Source organism: Dicentrarchus labrax, unplaced genomic scaffold, assembly GCF_905237075.1.
Source record: "Dicentrarchus labrax unplaced genomic scaffold, dlabrax2021, whole genome shotgun sequence".
Lineage (NCBI taxonomy): Eukaryota > Metazoa > Chordata > Actinopteri > Moronidae > Dicentrarchus > Dicentrarchus labrax.
In genome coordinates, this window is record NW_026136715.1 from 965,021 (window position 1) to 984,100 (window position 19,080).

Below are 19,080 nucleotides of genomic sequence, written 5' to 3' on the forward strand. Positions count from 1 at the left end.
TAACGTATGTATAACAATGTGTTCATTTTTATAGTAAAACATTATTGTGTAGAATATTAAAATGTTGATAGACTAATCCAGAAATAGAAATGCATGTCAAAGATATCACTGGACCTCCAGGAATTAAGATAAATTCAACCAATCCCTGTCTCACTGGAACAAGTTGCCTTCAGTTTTAAATGAATTATTTCACTTTCTGCAATTTCATTAAAAAAACAACTCAACATGCATCGCAATTATCCAGAAAGAAAGAAATCTGAAATTTAGTCCACAGCATGGCCAATGAGATACTGGAAATAAATCACCAATACTTAAAATAATGCACATATTTCAGTTCTCTCAGTTATTCCTTCAACGATCCCTTCCTGAGTTGGATTTAATTCATGGGAATGTGTAACTGAATTTTTTGGAGGATTAAGTTATGTTAGCTAACTTCTTTTATTAAGATGTGTTTTTAGGATTTACAGTGCTGAAAAAAACCCAAACTCATGTGTGTCTTTTACCCACATTCCTATTTTTTATTTTTTACTTTTTGATGCTTAAACAAACTTTATAATAAGACAAAGAAGATGAAGATGAAACAGTACACCAGCATCTCGTATCAGAGAGGACAACAGATAATCAGCCTGTTGACATGGCGTTCAGATGGGCTTTCTCTCGTCATATTAAACCTTATTGTCACAAAGCCTCTCTCACAACTGACTGCTTTTCGCAGGGAATCTACAGCTGAGTGTGAACTGACATGAACTGACAAAAGCCTGCCGGCTGCTGCTCTCCATCAACAGGACAGACAATTAGAAACTTGAAAATACAGTAAAGTAACAAACTGTGGTCAGTAAGGCAACTGATGTTGATGGTTGCAACACAACTCCTTCAAACTTGGAAGGGTAGGGTGAAGTGAGGCGCGATATGAATGATGGCACTAAATCCTACACACTGGACCTTTTAATAAATGAATTTAGTGGCAAAAATAAGAAAACATCACTGTTTTCATTTCTGGAGTGCGAATGTAAAAATCACAGTTGATAATTTCCAGTAATTTCATAGAGAACCCACAATGCTGGACAGTAAAGCAAAGAAACCCTCCCTACATGTTAAAATCATTAGATTACTTTTTGTCATATTATCATGATTTCTTGGTTATACGAGAATAAATTCCCATACAGCTGTGATAAACTTACTAGAAACCAAACGACTGACTGAAAAGTTGTGGGTCGGGTCTCCATCACAAATGGTTCGTATGATGCGTTAGTGATGTAGACATATGTGATAGGTGTAATGACATGATAATATTTGAAAACATGAATTAAAGTAAAAATGTTAAAAGTAAAATGATTGTACTGATTACAGAATCAGTCCATCCAGTTAGTCATTATGTGTAATGCTGGAATCAGACTCCAGGATATCAGCCTGGGAACTCCGAAATGGAGGACAGAAACTGAACAGAAATCATGACATTTAATCATCTGAGAAGTATAGAAGCCCAATCCACCAGTAAAGTAAAAAGAAAACTTAGTCTTGATAAAAAAAAAGTGAAGTCACAGTTATGACATAGAAAGTCATGTCACCCCTTTTTGCTCTCTGCTCCAAAAACAGTAACTGTAAGAGAAATACCTAGTATATACTGGAATCCCTTTCAATTGGGTGAGTTGTAGTTGGTTCAAAAGTGACATCCCAGCATAAGAGCTTCTCCTGTTACTTCCATAGAACAGGTCACATATTTGTGGCCTCAATATTCGCTGTGTGAAGGTGGTGTGGACTCCTGTGAAACAAAGATCTGACTCACTCTAAACTAAACTCTCTGTATGATGGATAAATCACAGAGGAGGGCACATCTGATCAGCCTGATGAGTGAGCTAATCTTTTTAGAACATGTCATTCTAAAACTTAATGGATTCAGATATCAAGACCCTTGATTGGGATAAAGCAAAAGTCTGGAAGTCATTCTGAAGGTCGACAGCCAGTCAGCCAGTCCGAGACGCCGTGGAAACAAGCTGAGAAGACAATCAGAACAAACTAGTGTTAGTTATCAGTCCTTACTGTAACTAGGTACTTTATCACCAGCAATTTTAGAGGACGGCTATGGCATATACCAAGTAATGTAAAAGCAGGCCAGTTTGGGTAAGGACCATTGACAGCATATATAATAGACAGAGTTTCTGGGTCTGTGAAGTGAAGCTAATGCGGAAGTGTCTTAAAAACCTGCATTCTATGCAAAGGCCAGCAGGGGGAGCTCCACTGGCATGCAGTCTTATGGAGAAATGAGCCGACTTCTGACTTCCTTTATGAGCTCAGTGAACAGTTTCCTGATGAGTTTCTGGTCTCAGTCTCTAGTTTCAGTCTTCTTCCATACAGCATGATGTTCATTTAGTAACTGATGGTCCCATTTAGAGTAAAACAGACCATAAAGCAGGGTATGCTTTAGGGCGGGGCTACCTTGTGATTGACAGCTCATTCTCAGTGAGTCCGTCCAGCTCAACGCACCAAACTCAGATCAAACTGTCAAACTTGCAATGTTGTGAAAACTTTTCTGCAAATTTGATAAATCACCAATCAGAGCAGTCCTCCGTGCAAAACTTTGAGCCATACGTCAGCACACTGCTGGCTGCAACAGTGCTTCGGGCAGAAAGTTGACACTTCCAGCGTTTGGGTCCGATCACTTTTTGATCTGTGCTCAAATCACAGTTAAGCAACCTCCTCCTTTCCTGTACTTAGATATGCTATATGCTAGGCCAATCTATGCTGAAAAGACAACCACATTTTGAAGATGGTTAAAAGATAAAAGATATATATAAAAATAATAATTACATCAATTAGCTAATCTTAGCAAACCACTAGCTAACTAGCTAGCTTATCTACATCAACTGTTGCTAGTTAGCTACCATTTTGCTACCATTAGCTATCAGATGTAACTAGTCAGTTAATGATTAATGCAGATTAGTTAGCTAGTTAACTAGTGTTTTGCTCTCTAGCAAAACTCTAGATAACTAAGTAAGCTAGCTAGGTAGTTAGCTAGAGTTTTGTTAACATTAGCTAACGTAAGATGTGACTACAAATACATCTTTTTTCTTTTTCCATGTTCTATCTTTCTCCCCTGTTTTCCAGTCTGCCTGTTTTGTCGCTGTTGCCTCGAAGCTCCAGAATCTGCTGAACGAACCGTAAATTGTTTATTGTTGTCTTTGCCCAGTTGGCCAGACAATTTTAAAGGTAAAGGTTCACCACAAATGAACTCTAATGTATATCTAATGAAACTAAATTCTCCTGGATGTCAGTGAAAGCAGCAGCAGAGTCGTGTGTTACCTAAGTCCAGGCCAAAGTGACGATGGCTGGGTTTTCATCGTCAAAGGTCAAAGGCCTCAAAGATCTCCGTTTCCTCCCACCTTGCTGGCATTTCTGATACACAGTTAAAGACATAGAGAAAGTTTACACACCAGTTCTTTTGATCAATGATTTCTCTAATGTGAGGGTTTGGTGCTGTTATATAACTGTATTTGACTTGAATACCTTTGCAGAGTTTTGCTAGAGTTATCTGGTGTTATCTGTATTTTCCTTATTGTCAAAGAATCCCATGTTTACACCCAAACAACAACATGTTAGTCTCTCAGTACTGTCTGACTTCCTGCCAGTGGCTGTCAGCTCCAAGCTCACTGGTTTCTACTGAAGACTTTCAGAGAAAACTCCTCACAAATATATAGTTTCATGTTTAACAACCAACAGGAGGACTAGCATTCTGTGAACTGTAGTATCTTTAAAGAATAATAATGACAAAACCAAAATAATATGGGTTTGTGTGTATGTGTAGACGTGTTACCGGCTGACAGCTGGGGTTGTTCTTCACACACAGCTTCATTTTGCAGTTCAGGAAAACGCCGCTGTTGCTCCCTTTGAACTTAAATATCTCGAAGGCTATGATGCTTCCCCCTTTTTTGTTTTTCAAGACTTTCACCGACTTGTCGTTCGGGTTCCCACAGCTGCTCAGAGACAACAAAACATACAAGTCACAAGTTTGATCACCGGTAGTCTACATCCAATTCTGAACCATTATAATTTGAGTCACGTTCAGATCTTCAGACCTTAATGTCAGCGACTAAATTCATAAATGGCTAATGGCAATAAACAATATATACAATATCAATATTCACAGGAAATAATCTGCTCAAAATTCTGTTATTATATATCTATGTATATATATATATAAATGTACCCTTGGCTACCCTAATATACCCTAACCCTAACCCCAAAACCTGAAAGTCTAGGCTTCACAGCACTTTATATGTGTGCACAGGTGATGTAATGGTGACAGTGTGCACACGGTTGTAGTCTGGAAACAGTACCTACTACTCACCCGTTTTTGATGAGGTCATACTTCGGACCACCATTGTCATTTGCCTTGCTGGTTGCAGAGCAAGACTCGATCACAAGGTTGATTACGTTGCCATCCAGCCCGTCGGTGTCCAGGTTGATGTAGATGGTTTGGCCCATCGTGACCCCGTTGGTAAAGTTGATGGGTTTAGTGCATTCAGCGTCACTGAACATGCCCATAGACAAACTGTAATTCCAAGTTCCAGATACAACCTGCCGCAGCCCAGTGCTAGAGAACACACACAAACACACATTTATGTTCTGGAAAATTACACTCACCTTAACCTAAAAAAATAGTCTTAAAGTCAGTCAAGCCATCCTCATTATTGTTTGTGTAAGGAAATATAAACTATAATAATACAACAGCTATTGGATAACGACAGCGTATTGCTGCCACCCCAGAAAAAGACGAATGGATCAGTATCACATTATAATGCGAAAAGTTTATTATTATATTATATCAATAACAAGATATTTTCACGTTAATACGACATATAAACTTATCACGACATAACTAAAAAATCTTGTTGTAACAATATCTTATTTATCTTAACATGAACCATTTCTCATTATAACAAGATAACTTATTGTTATAGAACGTTCTCTGTTAACGCATAACTCATATTGTTATATTGTTATAAGTTACTGTATAAAATGTTATAACGTAATAACTTATAACACGTTATAACAAAATAAACGTTTTTTTCATAAGTGATAAGTTTGTATTTGTTTGAATTTATGGAATAAATAGCCCCTAAGATGTAGCACCTCATTTCCAATGGTTTACTACAGGAAAATATCTTGTTATAACAATAAGCTATTATTTATTTTGTTATATCATAAAACATTTCACATTATATTGGGATAGCCTGTTGTTACAAAACGTTTCACATTTTAACTGTAAAAAACAAATCAAAAGAATATATAAATTATTAAAAGCTGTGGATGGTTAAGATGGTTGAACTACTCACCTTCCTTTGATTTTGAAAGTTATCTGTTTGTCGTCCGGCTGGCTGTAGAAGCAGGAGAAGTCGAGGTTTATGGTGCTTTGGCGAGAGATCAGAGCAGACGAGTTGCTGTCGGTTGTCTTGATGGTGTTTTTGTAGGTAACTGTCTTGTTGTCAGCCTGCAAGTTCACAGAGATTCAGACAGTGTTACTGCATGATATCAGAGGTGCTACAAACATAACTAATCTTTAAGGTCTCAGTCTGCTTCAAAATAAATGCTTGTTGGATTGGAATGGACTACATTAATATTACCGTGAATCATACAAACATTCATCACGTGGCACTCAGTTGTTTATGTGCAAACTGACAGAAGTAGTTGTGTGAAGAATTAAAAAAGAGAGCAAGTGGGAGACAAACACTGTGTAAACTAGGCGTGATTGTCAGGTTGTCAGTCAGAAAGTTGCAAAAAATTGTTGGACTTAGTGCCCCCCAAATCCAACACAAAAAGGAGACTTCAAACTCTGTAAGGCGATCTCCTTTGTTGGAGGCCTTTAGTGCAGGAGAGGTGCCCACCAAGATCACTGCCCCACAGGGGTTGCTACTGTTGAAGCTGAAGGTCATTATGTGGGTCTTTTCATCCATATAACCTCTACAGCTGTCGTTGTTGAGGTGTAAAACAGAGTGGTTGATGCCTCTTTCTGTCAGGAGACAACCCGGCAGAGAAACTGTAGCAGTGTTGTTCCCGCAGACCGTCGGGTCACCTGGACACCAGGAAAAAAGTAAAATAAAACACTTATCCATGCAGTACTGACTGGTATCTTCTAGACAAGAAAGTTATAGTTAGTGTGGCTGATTTTGTGTCACAGACTTTTGATATTGGCCAGGGTGCAAACAGGTACACCAGATTCAGCATTAATAATTAATTATCATTAACCATAATTTTACCATTTTAACAACCATAAGACTCTTTAAGTAGGCTGGTAAAAAGAGAGTTGCAGTAATCCAAGCAATGTGTAATAGCAGGCCAGAAGATCCCTTTCAAAATGTCCAGTGTTATTTAGGCTCCTTCCCAACATGGTTAGTACCAATGGATGTGTTCAGTCATCTAATTTCATATGATAACAGTATGTTCACTAAAACAGAGCCCACTACAACCTCTAAAAGACAGTGTGGAGTGGCAGAGGGAAGGATAATGAGGTGGCCAATCAGATTTCAGGGCTGGCCAGAGGCAAAAGTTAGACTATTTCTAACTGACAATGAACCTGAATGCTGATACACGGTTTTATTACACATTGCTGGATTGCTGCAATTCTCTTCTTACCAGGCTACTTAAAGAGTCTTTAAGAAAATGATGGTTGAGAATGCTGAGTTAAGGCTGAATCTGATGTACCTGCTTGCATGTATTTGGATAATAGTGAATATTAGCAGAAAAGTTTTACTTATTGTTCATAAAAACAAAGTCAAGAACTAATAAAAATCATAAAATATGTATGTTAACAGTGAATTTCAGGGTTCTGAGAAAATGTTTCTATCACCGCTCAACTTTAAAAAACACAAATGCATCTTCGGTGGGAAGCAGCAGTTAAATGTGCCGATCCATTAGTCTTGTCTTAAATACTTTTTGTTGTTGTGCAACAACTTTAGGGAAACCTAACTTGTGAAGTCTGTGATGCTACACAGAGTGTAATACCTGAGACCATAAGGATCAGTTTGTTGTGTCACAGCTGTCTTACCTAAATCACCTGTTGATTTGTACTTGGCAGCAAAATCAGCCCGACAGAGGCAGTTGGATCGACCAGTTATATCCTCACCACAGAACTCATGATCACTGCAGTAGGTGTCCTGACAGAAACCCTGAGAGGGGGCTGCCAAGAGAAATAATTTAATCAGAAAGTAACTTTAATAAACTCACTTTAAACATGAAATAAATAGAAATAAGTGTCCATCAGGAATTAATGGACTAGGGGGAGGCCAGGGCCGTCTGACAGTAATGCACCTTATGAATCAGGTACCAATAAAAAACTTACTGATTCCTACTGGTTCTTAAATGTAGGTGCAGTGGAAAATAAAAAGACTATGGAAAAAAGGAATTAAAGCTGCAAGCAGTGATGAAGAGCAGCCTGGAAGCCAGGGAGGCTGGGTGACTGTCTGAAGGAAGCATAGTTCCAGGCAGTAGAAGCCCACAGTTCACCACCAACAGGTTCATGTGTCCAATAGATTTTCCCCACTCAGCGACACAGCGAGAAACCAACTCTGATTATTGGCAGCTTAATAGTTAGGCATGTGAAGTTAGTGAAGCCAGCGGCCACAGTTAAATGTATCCCTGGGGCCAGAGCGGGTGACATCCAATCCTATTTAAAACTGCTGGCTAAAGATAAATGTAACGCAATTATGCTAATCAGAGGTCACTATCTGACCAGTGATGACATGTATAGCCGCATGTCGTCATTCCACCGCTGGCTGTCGAGGTGGTGTCCAGCAAACGATGTGGGCTTCATTGATAACTGGAAGCCTTTTTGGGGAAAACCTGGTCTGATTAGGAGAGACGGCATCCATCCCACTTTGGATGGAGCGGCTCTCTTATCTAGAAATATGGCAAAGTTTATTTCTAAAACCTGACAGTCCAGAGTTAGGACCAGGAAGCAGAGCTGCTGTCTTACACACTTCTCTGCTCTTTCTTTAGAACAGTCACCCACCCAAAACCCCATAGAGACTGTGTCTGTCCCCCGACCACCTAAATTATTTAAAGAAATAAAAACAAGAGGAGTTCAACATAAAAATCTAATAAAAATTAAAACCAACTCCTCAGTAGCACAAAATAAGAGAATGAAATGTGGGCTGTTAAATATCAGGTCTCTGTCCTCTAAAGCTGTTTTAGTGAATGAATTAATATCAGATTATGATATTGATTTACTTTGTCTTACTGAGACCTGGTTGTCCCACGAGGAGTATGTTAGCCTAAATGAATCCACCCCCCCAGTCATATTAATACTCACATTCCTCGAGGCACTAGATTCTATTGCCCCTATAAAAAGGCGGCTAACACTGAGGTACAACCACCAAACCTTCGGCTTCGGCTGCAGATTGTGGGTTGTTGTCATGCCATTTTTCCACGCCCCTGTGCGAAACCCAGATAACACGTAAATATTTCCCACTACTAAATTTGTTTGCATGTTGTGGCCGCTGTACCTACAGGATACAGCATTGGTGTTAATAATTATGGTTTAACGTGGTTCACGGTTACGATATGCTGGCAGAACAGGCTTTTAGAAAATCTCTCAGAATATATATTTACACCGGTGCAGCTATGGGAGGGCCAACCTTTTTAGATTACCAGTTCTCATTAAACTGAGTAGGCACCATCTTGGCGTCCAATATCTAGGACTTTTAATACATGTATGATTTCAACCTGTAGAGCTACCTTGGTGTAGTCTGTGTTAGCCTTAGCACTGCTGCTAGCTGCTGCCTGAAATTGAATGGCTTCCATGAAGTTGCTTCATTAATAGCAAGTGTATTACAAAAATTGCCATGACGGTGTGACAGTGAGTTTTCCACCCCTCTGATGCAGCCTGGATGGTTTGTAAATGGGGAACCGGACAATAAAACTGAAGGATGCTCTCACAGCAGCGGGTCTTTGACCTCCAGCCATCCTGAGTGTCATTGAGGAGGCCGCAGGCTCTGGCGTAGGCCTCCAGGAACTGACACTGGAGACTGTCCACCGCCGGGTATCTGCACAGTGTGTTGTTGCAGGCGGTGATGTAGGGCTCTGGGTCGATGTGGTTGCAGGAGGTGAATGGCGCCTCCTTCAGGAGATTACAGCTGTTGTTGGAGATAAACAGTGTATTTATATAACGATGTAAAATGAAGTCCTGCATTCACTGTTAAAAGGAATCTCAAGAAAGTTTCTGGAAATGTATTTGTCTAAAAAGAAAATAATCAGCATGCTTTGAATTAGAAAAGTAATACAAGAATATTTGGCTTGTTTCTGGAAGGGCTATATGATATGTGATATGTGTTTAAGTGCGTTTCCACTTACTGTTCAGTCATCATGGTGCAGTTGATCCGACTGTCAACGGTGTCATTGTGCTCCGTCTCGCAGCTAATGGGCAGAGGAAGAACACAGTGTGTGTGTGTGAGGAAGCAGCAGTCAGTGGATGTTCAGGTGTTTGGTGACGAGGTCTTACCTAGCAGAGCTGAACTCGGTGAACTTGACTTCACTTAGAGAGCTGCTGGAGTTTGCACATAAACCTTGCAGGGAGGCCGATCCTAGAGACAGATTAACAAACACTGATTAAAAATGTTACACCATCGAACTGTAATTCAGATTCATTCACTCTGGTCTGTTCATCAACAAGACACAGTATGCCAATTAGTGCCTCCGCATGCACACTACTCCCTATAATGATGACTTTTCTGTACCATTCATGCGGATCTGTGCGGTGGTGCCATCAAAGATGATAAAAGCAGTGAGGTTGGAGAGCAACACTTTGGCGGTGACTCCGTTTTGATCCTTAGAGAGCTCCACGTTGTGCTTCGTCTGAGACGAGCTGTTCAGGCTCAGCGTTGTGTTGTCCAGCTGCAGAGGGACGGGGAGAGGCACCAGTTAGCTTTCCATAATGTTGTCAGACACTTAGAATAACAATCTGAGCCTGATAGTGGACAGACTTTGATGGGAACATTTGTCCCCAAGGATTATCTTATGTTGCATCCCTTTTCACAAATATTTTCACATCTAACTATTCTTGATGAATTAAGAATTTATTTTGACCAAACCAGAGTTGGTGATTGTTGGAAAGACTAACAAAGATGGTTTCTGGTTTGTGGTTAGACTAAAGGTCTATCTCTGTAGGGATCCTTTCCACAATGCTGTCAGACACTGAGAATAACAATCTGAGTCTGTCAGTGGCAGAAACAACCTTCAGTTGGTGGTTGTAGGTAAGACTAACAAAAATGGTGAATTGAATTTTTTATACAAATCCTTTAATAATATTTGTTAATTGTTCAGAAATGAAAAGAGAAAATGGCCAATAGATTATTATACTTTTTGTATTCACAATAATTGGACCATTATTAAATGTTAAAAAGATAAAAGAAAGTGAATATCACTAAACAATATCAGCTTTTGTAGTAACACTTTTAATTTGAGCAATCTAATTTTTTCTATTTTCCATTTCAGGATTTCAGATGTATCAGGTTCTTATTTCAACGTCCAGTTTCCTTCTGTTTCTTTTCTCCTTTAATTTTCAGTTCGCCTTTAATTTAAATTTTTGCTTAAAGCTCCAATGTGTAATACTGAGGAGGATCTATTGTCAAAAATGGAATATAATATTCAAAGATATGTTTTCATTAGTGTATAATCACCAGAAAATAAGAATCATTGTGTTTTGTTACCTATGTTACCTGGCTCTAGATAGGGACATTTGTGCTTTTTGCATGTTTCATGGTCACTTTAGTTCCTCCTTTGCACTTGGAAGGGTAGGGTGAAGTGAGGGAGTAGCAATCTGAATGATGGTACTAAATCCTACACACAGGGAACTTTAAATAAAGCTCCATAGCTGATAATGAGGTTGTAAAGTCAAAGGATTGTCAAGTCCAACTGGAATGTATAGTTGAGTATCATCAGCATACTAGAGTAGTTGACGTATTTCACCGTTTCCTGTTGAATTGAATTCACTGAGAATTTTCTTTTTTGTTGTTGGTGTGACAGAGCCTTTAAACTGTCTCATTGCTCTCTGTAGCTGTAGGTAGCTTACCTGTACTTTCCCGCCTTGTCCCAGTTTAATGTCCACGGACGGCCCATCCAGACGCAGGATCACACTGTCCAAAAAACTAATGTCTTTACGGCGGCGTTCCTGGAAGGTGGCAAGCAGCTTAAGGCCCGGAAGTGACATCAGAGTGTACGCACAGCGATTCTGGATAAAGGTCACATTGCCATTGAAATCGATGACAGCGGGTCCAGTCACAGTGCAGGTGGGTTTCAACACACACCTGACAGGGGAGGGCAGGTAGCATCATTAGATATTTAGCAAATACTGACACTTTTTTTAACAGTGCAACAATGATGGAAGTCTTGATGTTGAGTTATAGCATCAACAATACAGCAGAGGAGATACTGTAAGTGGCCCTACTGGCAATGTTTCTTAAAACAACAAGACTGAATAACTGACTTAAAGTCCCATGAAGTCAGAATCGAGGACAAGAAGTCCTGTTTTAGGTATTTTCAGATATTCTTAATGGTATTTTAGAGTTTCCTGATAATCAATAAAAGTAGTTGATGGCTCATCCTGCACTCGTAGGATATGTATTGTTGAAGCAACAACTGAACAATTAACTGAATGGAATTGATGTAACGCAAGTTAATTAAATATCTTTCATGCTTAAATGTTTGAGTTAATTCATTTAAATGGTTTAAGACACTCAGTTTCACTTCAAACCAGTAATTGAGTGGAACTAACTCATCAGGTTTTACAGTGTAAACATTCGATGGGGTATAAATATAAAAAAAACCATATTTACTGGCCGTTTCCATGGCAACGCGTAAAGGAGCCACAGGGGCTGACACTGAGAGCCGCCGTCGCGTTACAGGTTACGACGGAGGAGTGCTCAGAGTCGCACGCCACTGTGTCCGTTTCATAGACAAGACCTGGAAAAAACACAGATTACTGACTGTTGATCAGACGGTAAATAACAGCAATAGCTGTAGATTATTGTTCTGCACGTCATCTTTTGTATTTAACTGTTTGTTTTACTGTATTTTATTCCTGTTTACCACCGTTGTATCTGTACAGTCAGTTGTTGTACTTTTTGTTTTTGCACAATAAAAATAAATTGAAGTAAATTTTATTAAAATACAATAAATTAAAACAATACTGGTGATAAAATATGATCAAATAAATCCGAAATGAAAATAATATGAGTATGAAAATTTTATTTAATTTAAATGTAAGAATTTAAATTGAATGTAAAAGGAAATGAAACTGAATTAAATTAAGATGAAATAAAATCAATAAGCAGAAATATCTCAAATTATTTTTTTTATTTTTATGTGTTTCTGTATTTTGGGTGAACTGTCCCTTTAGACCCGCTGGCTCTGCTCACCTGAATGTCTGCAGCTGCTCATGTCCTTGTAGTGCATTTGGCCCTTTGTAATATTCCAGTTACGCAGTTCAACACCGTTGACATGCACTTTGAACTCCTGCAGCAAATACAACAGTTAAAAATGCAATGATCTGTAAATCCAGGTGAACTCTGCTATAATACAATAATCAGACTTCCATTTACAGCAGAGTGCTGTTATTATTGGATTGTTATTATTTTAATGTGAATGTTAAAAGTTATAGAAGTGTAATAAAAGTCATTATCTGTGAGATTACAGTAATTATTGCTGTTTACACTGATAACAACTGTATTTGGACAGTTTACCAATGCTTATACACTGATAAACAACATTTATTCTACTTCCATCATTATACAACATATCTGTCAGTTAACCAACTAATACATTAAAATTACACAACAAATACACAACAAAGTAAAACAGTATTAAACTTGAATTTAAAAGTTTTATCTATTAAATAAACAGTAAATATCTGTGAAAAAATTATAGATTTGCAAATGTATTTTAATCTTTTTACTTAAAAAATAGGACATTTTCTTTAAATGAGCAAAAATGTTCTGATTGTTTACAGTTACAGATTTGTCATGTTATTTAACATTGTTGATCAGTTACATTTTTGTAATTTTATTCATATAATTTACATGTATTTAAAAATTCAAAAAAAGAATCTGTCAAATAGACGTGAAAAAACGTAAACGTACAGATTTTTCTTGCTGAATAAAAGTAAAAATAAACACCGCTCTTCATGACTCAATTATTTTGTCATTGTTAAAAAACAAGTCGTAACACATGTAGACTTTCCCCCCGAACATCTCACATGAGTACTCACCAGAAACGGCTTCAGGGAGGAATTAGCAATGGTTAGAAGCACAGCGGCCTGGTACCCGAACGGACGCATCTCAGTGGTCAACTGGAAACACGAAACACACAAAGTCCAGAAACTGTCAGGAAACAAAGAGTCCGGTTTGTTATCTGCACAGGACTCACCTGAGTGCTGGTGGCGTTATCCTGCATCATCAGGGTCACAGAGCATGGCGACGAGCCGGCAAGTTGCCCGAGAGCAACATGAAACTGCGATCCAGAGTTAGCAGTAGAGGTGTTGATCTTTGAGGAAACGTTCTGCAGGTATCCCTGCGAATCCAACAGCAGACAGTCGTTCTCGTTTCCTTCGCTGAAATAGTTGTTAAAACAAATTGCAAGTGTGCCGTTGGTGCTGATGTTCACCTGCGGAAGTCAGAGAGAATACAACCAATAAAAAAAGGCCCCAGGTTATGATACAATGCTAACAGACTGAGGCTAAAGCTAAGATAAACTTTACTGACATATAGAGTTTGGTAAAGTTTTCCAAAGTACGGGATCGGACAGCTGCTGATGTTTATTTGACTGGAGTACAGTGGAGCCGTCGCACCTGCAGACAGCAAATATAAACGTTAACCAACAAAAGTAAAGTAATAATTTCATCAATAACAATGTTTGCAATAAAAGGGAAAAAAATATATTTTTATTTGATTATATATGTATTTATTTTAATATTCAAAGAGAATATTATATTATGTTAACATTAAAATTGCACTATTACAAAAATATTTCAAGGCTTTTAGACAAAAAGTGGAAATATTTTAACGTCTTAATATTTTGAGATAAAGTTGTATTTGGAAATTGGTTAATAAATATAGTTATAATATATTAAAGACTAATATATAACTAAACTCATAATATTTCTGCATTAGTCAAAACATTTAGGGAAAAAAATATTAAAAGTAATAAAAAAGTTATATTTTAAGATGAGAATTAGGAAGATTAAAATTGTATTAATATATAATGTATTATAATATTTGAACTTACTATTTAGAGAAAAAATATATTTTGACATTACAGTTAAATTGTTTTAAGATTTAAGTCTTAAAAAGTTGGCGGATAAAGTCTGGACTGATGGTGGCGCCACTGAGCGCTGGAGGAAGGTGAGTTGTTACCTGTGAGCTGGCTGAGCGCAGACAGGTAGAGCAGGAGGCGGAGCATGTTGGAGGAGGCTGACAGAGACACATTCAGTACGTTAATAATAATTAATAACAAATATGTGAAACATAGAGAACAGAGAGACTGTAGACGACAAACAGGTTGAACTCGTCCCTCAAACACCTGCAGTCATCACCTGTTCCTCTATAATGAGCCACAGAGCCAGAAATACAAGATGGTCCAAACAAACACTGTTCATTGGCTCCCTGTAAAATGTAGAATAGAATTTCAAATCCTCCTCCTCACCTATAAAGCTCTTCATGGTCAGGCCCCTTCATATCTTAAAGAGCTCATAGTACCCTATTACCCCACTAGAACACTACGTTCTCTGAATGCTGGGCTACTTGTGGTTCCTATAGTCTCTAAAAGTAGAACAGGAGCCAGAGCCTTCAGTTACCAAGCTCCTCTCCTGTGGAACCAGCTTCCAGTTGTGGTTCGGGAGGCAGACACCCTCACCACATTCAAGAGTAGGCTTAAGACATTCCTCTTTGATAAAGCTTATAGTTAGGGCTGGATCAGGTGAGTCCTGAACCATCCCTTAGTTATGCTGCTATAGGCCTAGACTATCGGGGGATTTCCCATGGTGCACTGAGCTCTTCTCTTCCTCTCTCTTTCTGCACTCATTCATGTTCCATTAATGCATGTTACTAACTTCACTTCTTCCCCGGAGTTCTTGTGCTTTCTCGTCTCGCAGGTTCTTATCGATCCTGGTGGAGCCTTCTGCCATGGTCCTGTTAGATTGCCATTGCCAATACTGTTGTTGCTGTGCACCTGTCTGTCTGTCTGTCTGTCTGTCTGTCTGTCTGTCTGTCTGTCTGTCTGTCTGTCTGTCTCTCGCTCTCTCTCTCTCTCTCTCTCTCTCACCCCAACTGGTCGAGACAGACGACCACCCACCTAGAGCCGGAGGATATTAATGCTGTTAATGACCACAACAGATCCAGATTAAAGGCAGGAAGTAGTTCTAACCTCCTTTAAGTTCTTGTAGTGCGTCTGAGGTTAAACTGCTGCAGATGTAGAAACTCTGTACGTTCAGGTGCTGAACACAGAACAGAAAACAAGCATACGCAGTTCATCAGATTCATAAAACCATTCACTGTAAATGTCTGGAGACACACCCCGACTATTTCGAGAGGTTCTGAGGATAAATGGTGGAAGAAGATTTTACAGAATGTGACCTGGAGGTAACGGTGGATCAAACTGATAATTATTTGGATCCCTGAACTCTGGTATGATCAACAGGAGGTAACGAAGGCAGTGAACGCCTCGGATCCTGGAGGAGATTAATAACAAACATTTTCGAAATACTCGTTTGCTGTATCATTCAGCATTACATTACACACAGCCTTTATACAGCTGTCACCGTATATCTGATTCCCCAACAGCACAGGACAATAATCCCTGCTTTTAACTATCATGTATTTATTTGATTATTTATATAAAGATTATTATCATAATGATCATTATAATGCAGTGACAAACATACTTACACACATCCCTGTGTTCATTTATTTAAAGCTAACAGTGCAGTGAAAGAATAAAGCTTTATTTTATATACAGAACACAGTATTATTATTTTTATTATTATATTATTATTATTGATCACAGTGTATATTATTATTATTATTATTATTATTATATTATTGATCAGAGTGTATATTATTATTATTATTAATATTATTATCATTGATCACAGTGTATATTATTATTATTATTATTATTATTATATTATTGATCAGAGTGTATATTATTATTATTATTATTATTAATATTATTATCATTGATCACAGTGTATATTATTATTATTATTATTATTATTATTGATCACAGTGTATATTATTATTATTATTATCATTGATCACTGTATATTATTATTATTATTATTATTATTATATTATTATCATTGTACAGTGTATTATTATTATTATTATTATTATTATATTATTATTATTGATCACAGTGTATATTATTATTATTATTATCATTGATCACAGTGTATATTATTATTATTATTATCATTATTTTTATTATTGATCACAGTGTACACTGACAGAGCTTCAGTCTCTGATCAACAGCCTCGTCCTGCATCAGAAAGCAAACAGCTGATAGATCAATAAACAGTGAATCTGTTGAAGAAGAATATTAAGTCTGATTGTTAAAAAAGATAAAAATACAGAAGTCAGAGAATGGATCAATATATCAAGAAAACTCATCTCTGATCAATATTCACAGGAAATAATCAAACTGCAGTTACTGAGTTCACTGTTTGTGTTCACTGATCAGATACTGTTATTGATACTGATCAATAAAATAGGAAATATACAGACCTCAGATAAGTGCAGTAGAGCATAAAGAGTAGTTTTACCTTCTGGAGGCTTCCTGGACCGGGACCTGGACCGGGACCTGGACCGGGACCTGGACCTGGATCTGGATCTGGATCTGGACCTGGACCTGGACCTGGACCTGGATCTGGACCTCGACCTGGACCTGGATCTGGACCGGGACCGGGACCTGGATCTGGATCTGATGTGCAGCCGGACTCTGAGGGGACTGGTTGGTGTTCTTGCTGTCTCTGTGTGGAGGGAACTGATCTTCCTCTCTGTGTTTCTATGTGATCTTCATCTTGGTGACGTCCCCACAGATTCTTCACATTTTCCACAAACTGGTTGAGTCTCAGTGAGTTCGGTTCAGCCTGCAGGCGACGTTCACAACAATGACAGCTCACAGTTCATGTTAGCAAAACACCAACGAGCTAACTAGTGTTTTGCTCTGTAGCAAAATGCTAAGTTGCTAATGCTAAGTTACAATTGGTGTAAATCTGATTTATGAACATGAAATAAAACCCAACTATGTGATAGAATATATTTTAGTGTAATAACTGGACATTGTGAGGAGTCACCATGACAACAGTCAGATGAGAGCTGATCCCAGAGCTGTGCAGGAGCCAATAATCAGTGTCTGACATTCATATTTTAAATGTGACCCGCAACCAATCAGATCCTGCCACTGCAGTTTAAAGTGGGCGGAGCTCAGTAGGAAGAAGATTTGAATATTGTAGAGAAATACTTTAAAACCAGTTCAGTCTGTCAGAAATGTGTTGTAACTTCTCTGTCTCCTCTCTAACAGCAGCTATGTGCCCTGACAGCTGTTTCTATTAATCTGTCCACCCTGATAAATATTAAATTACTGGTAATATTCTGGCAGCTGGAGCATCAAAACATATTGCATAATAACATTAAGTTGTAAACATACAGTAATTAAAAGATATTTACACTGTAAATACAATGAAATGACCTATAAATACAGACAAGCACTGCTGTAATACAAATAATCAGCCTTAGTGCTTGTTGTAAATAAAACCATATATTCAGAGAAATAAATATAATACCCATGAAACGCCTGTTTATTTAAAACTGTATGAATATTACTATATTACTGAAATTAGAATAACAGATTAATTAGGAATCATTGATTTGGCTCCTAGAATCTAACTGACTAACTAAAGAGTGTGTGTGAGAGTCAGATTTAACCTGTTAACACAATATGTGTTGATCATGTGTAAATAATAAGAAAGACACATTTAATGTATTAAGACATTAAGTTACATACTGAGACTGTTGCCACTGCACTCTGGCTTTTATTAAATATAAAATAAAACATTTTTGGCTGGACAGTCAAGAAACATTGAAGCCATTTTCTCACTTTCACTTAAAATGAATTGTCATTTCATTAATTGTTACCTGTTACTGAATTGTAACAAAATCCTCACATGAAGTGTTAGGGTTGGGGGGGTTAGGGTTAGGTTAGTGTTTGCTTCTGTGCTTTAATGAAAACCTGGAATCTGTCAACGTTTTGGATTTCTATGTTTCTTTCAACGTCGAAGAATTCTTGGAAATCAGAATGATATTTCAGAACTCAAATGCAAAACCTGCTGACAGTATAAATCTGTTGCATGTTGGATCCTGGAAGAAAGAGAAGAGGAGTTATTGTTAAAGTGGTGAGTCAAGTAAAGGTTTTCATAAAAAACAAGTGTAACATAACTTAACCCTAACCCTAACCCCAGCCACCAGGGGGAGATAGAGAGAGAGTCTATACTGCAGTCAGCCACCAGGGGGAGGTAGAGAGAGAGAGAGTCTATACTGCAGTCAGCCACCAGGAGGGGAGATACAGAGAGAGTCTATACTGCAGTCAGCCACCAGGGGGAGGTAGAGAGAGAGAGAGAGAGAGAGAGAGAGAGAGAGAGAGAGAGAGAGTCTATACTGCAGTCAGCCACCAGGGGGAGATACAGAGAGAGTCTATACTGCAGTCAGCCACCAGGGGGAGATACAGAGAGAGTCTATACTGCAGTCAGCCACCAGGGGAGAAAGAGAGAGAGAGTCTATACTGCAGTCAGCCACCAGGGGGGGAGAAAGAGAGAGAGAGAGAGTCTATACTGCAGTCAGCCACCAGGGGGAGATAGAGAGAGAGTCTATACTGCAGTCAGCCACCAGGGGGAGATAGAGAGAGAGAGTCTATACTGCAGTCAGCCACCAGGGGGAGATAGAGAGAGAGAGAGTCTATACTGCAGTCAGCCACCAAGGGGAGATACAGAGAGAGTCTATACTGCAGTCAGCCACCAGGGGGAGATAGAGAGAGAGAGTC

The 19,080-nt window shown here is 38.4% G+C and overlaps 1 protein-coding gene across 1 annotated transcript; it reads right to left on the minus strand.

Annotated features, from left to right (window-relative positions):
* Nucleotides 1-493: 493 nt before the first annotated feature.
* LOC127378138 (alpha-tectorin-like) lies at nucleotides 494-17,154 on the minus strand. The gene is made up of 21 exons (XM_051426786.1): nucleotides 16,897-17,154; nucleotides 16,805-16,866; nucleotides 15,409-15,478; nucleotides 14,400-14,456; nucleotides 13,749-13,834; nucleotides 13,414-13,650; nucleotides 13,256-13,336; nucleotides 12,408-12,504; nucleotides 11,826-11,952; nucleotides 11,063-11,297; nucleotides 9,729-9,885; nucleotides 9,494-9,575; nucleotides 9,346-9,408; nucleotides 8,932-9,128; nucleotides 7,043-7,174; nucleotides 5,883-6,070; nucleotides 5,334-5,488; nucleotides 4,346-4,591; nucleotides 3,812-3,971; nucleotides 3,301-3,393; nucleotides 494-1,994 (listed from the first exon to the last, which is right to left on the minus strand). Exons 4-20 carry the CDS (start codon nucleotides 14,443-14,445, stop codon nucleotides 3,301-3,303), a joined length of 2,382 nt encoding a protein of 793 aa, XP_051282746.1. The 5' UTR covers nucleotides 14,446-14,456; nucleotides 15,409-15,478; nucleotides 16,805-16,866; nucleotides 16,897-17,154; the 3' UTR covers nucleotides 494-1,994.
* Between the last annotated feature and the right edge of the window lie 1,926 nt (nucleotides 17,155-19,080).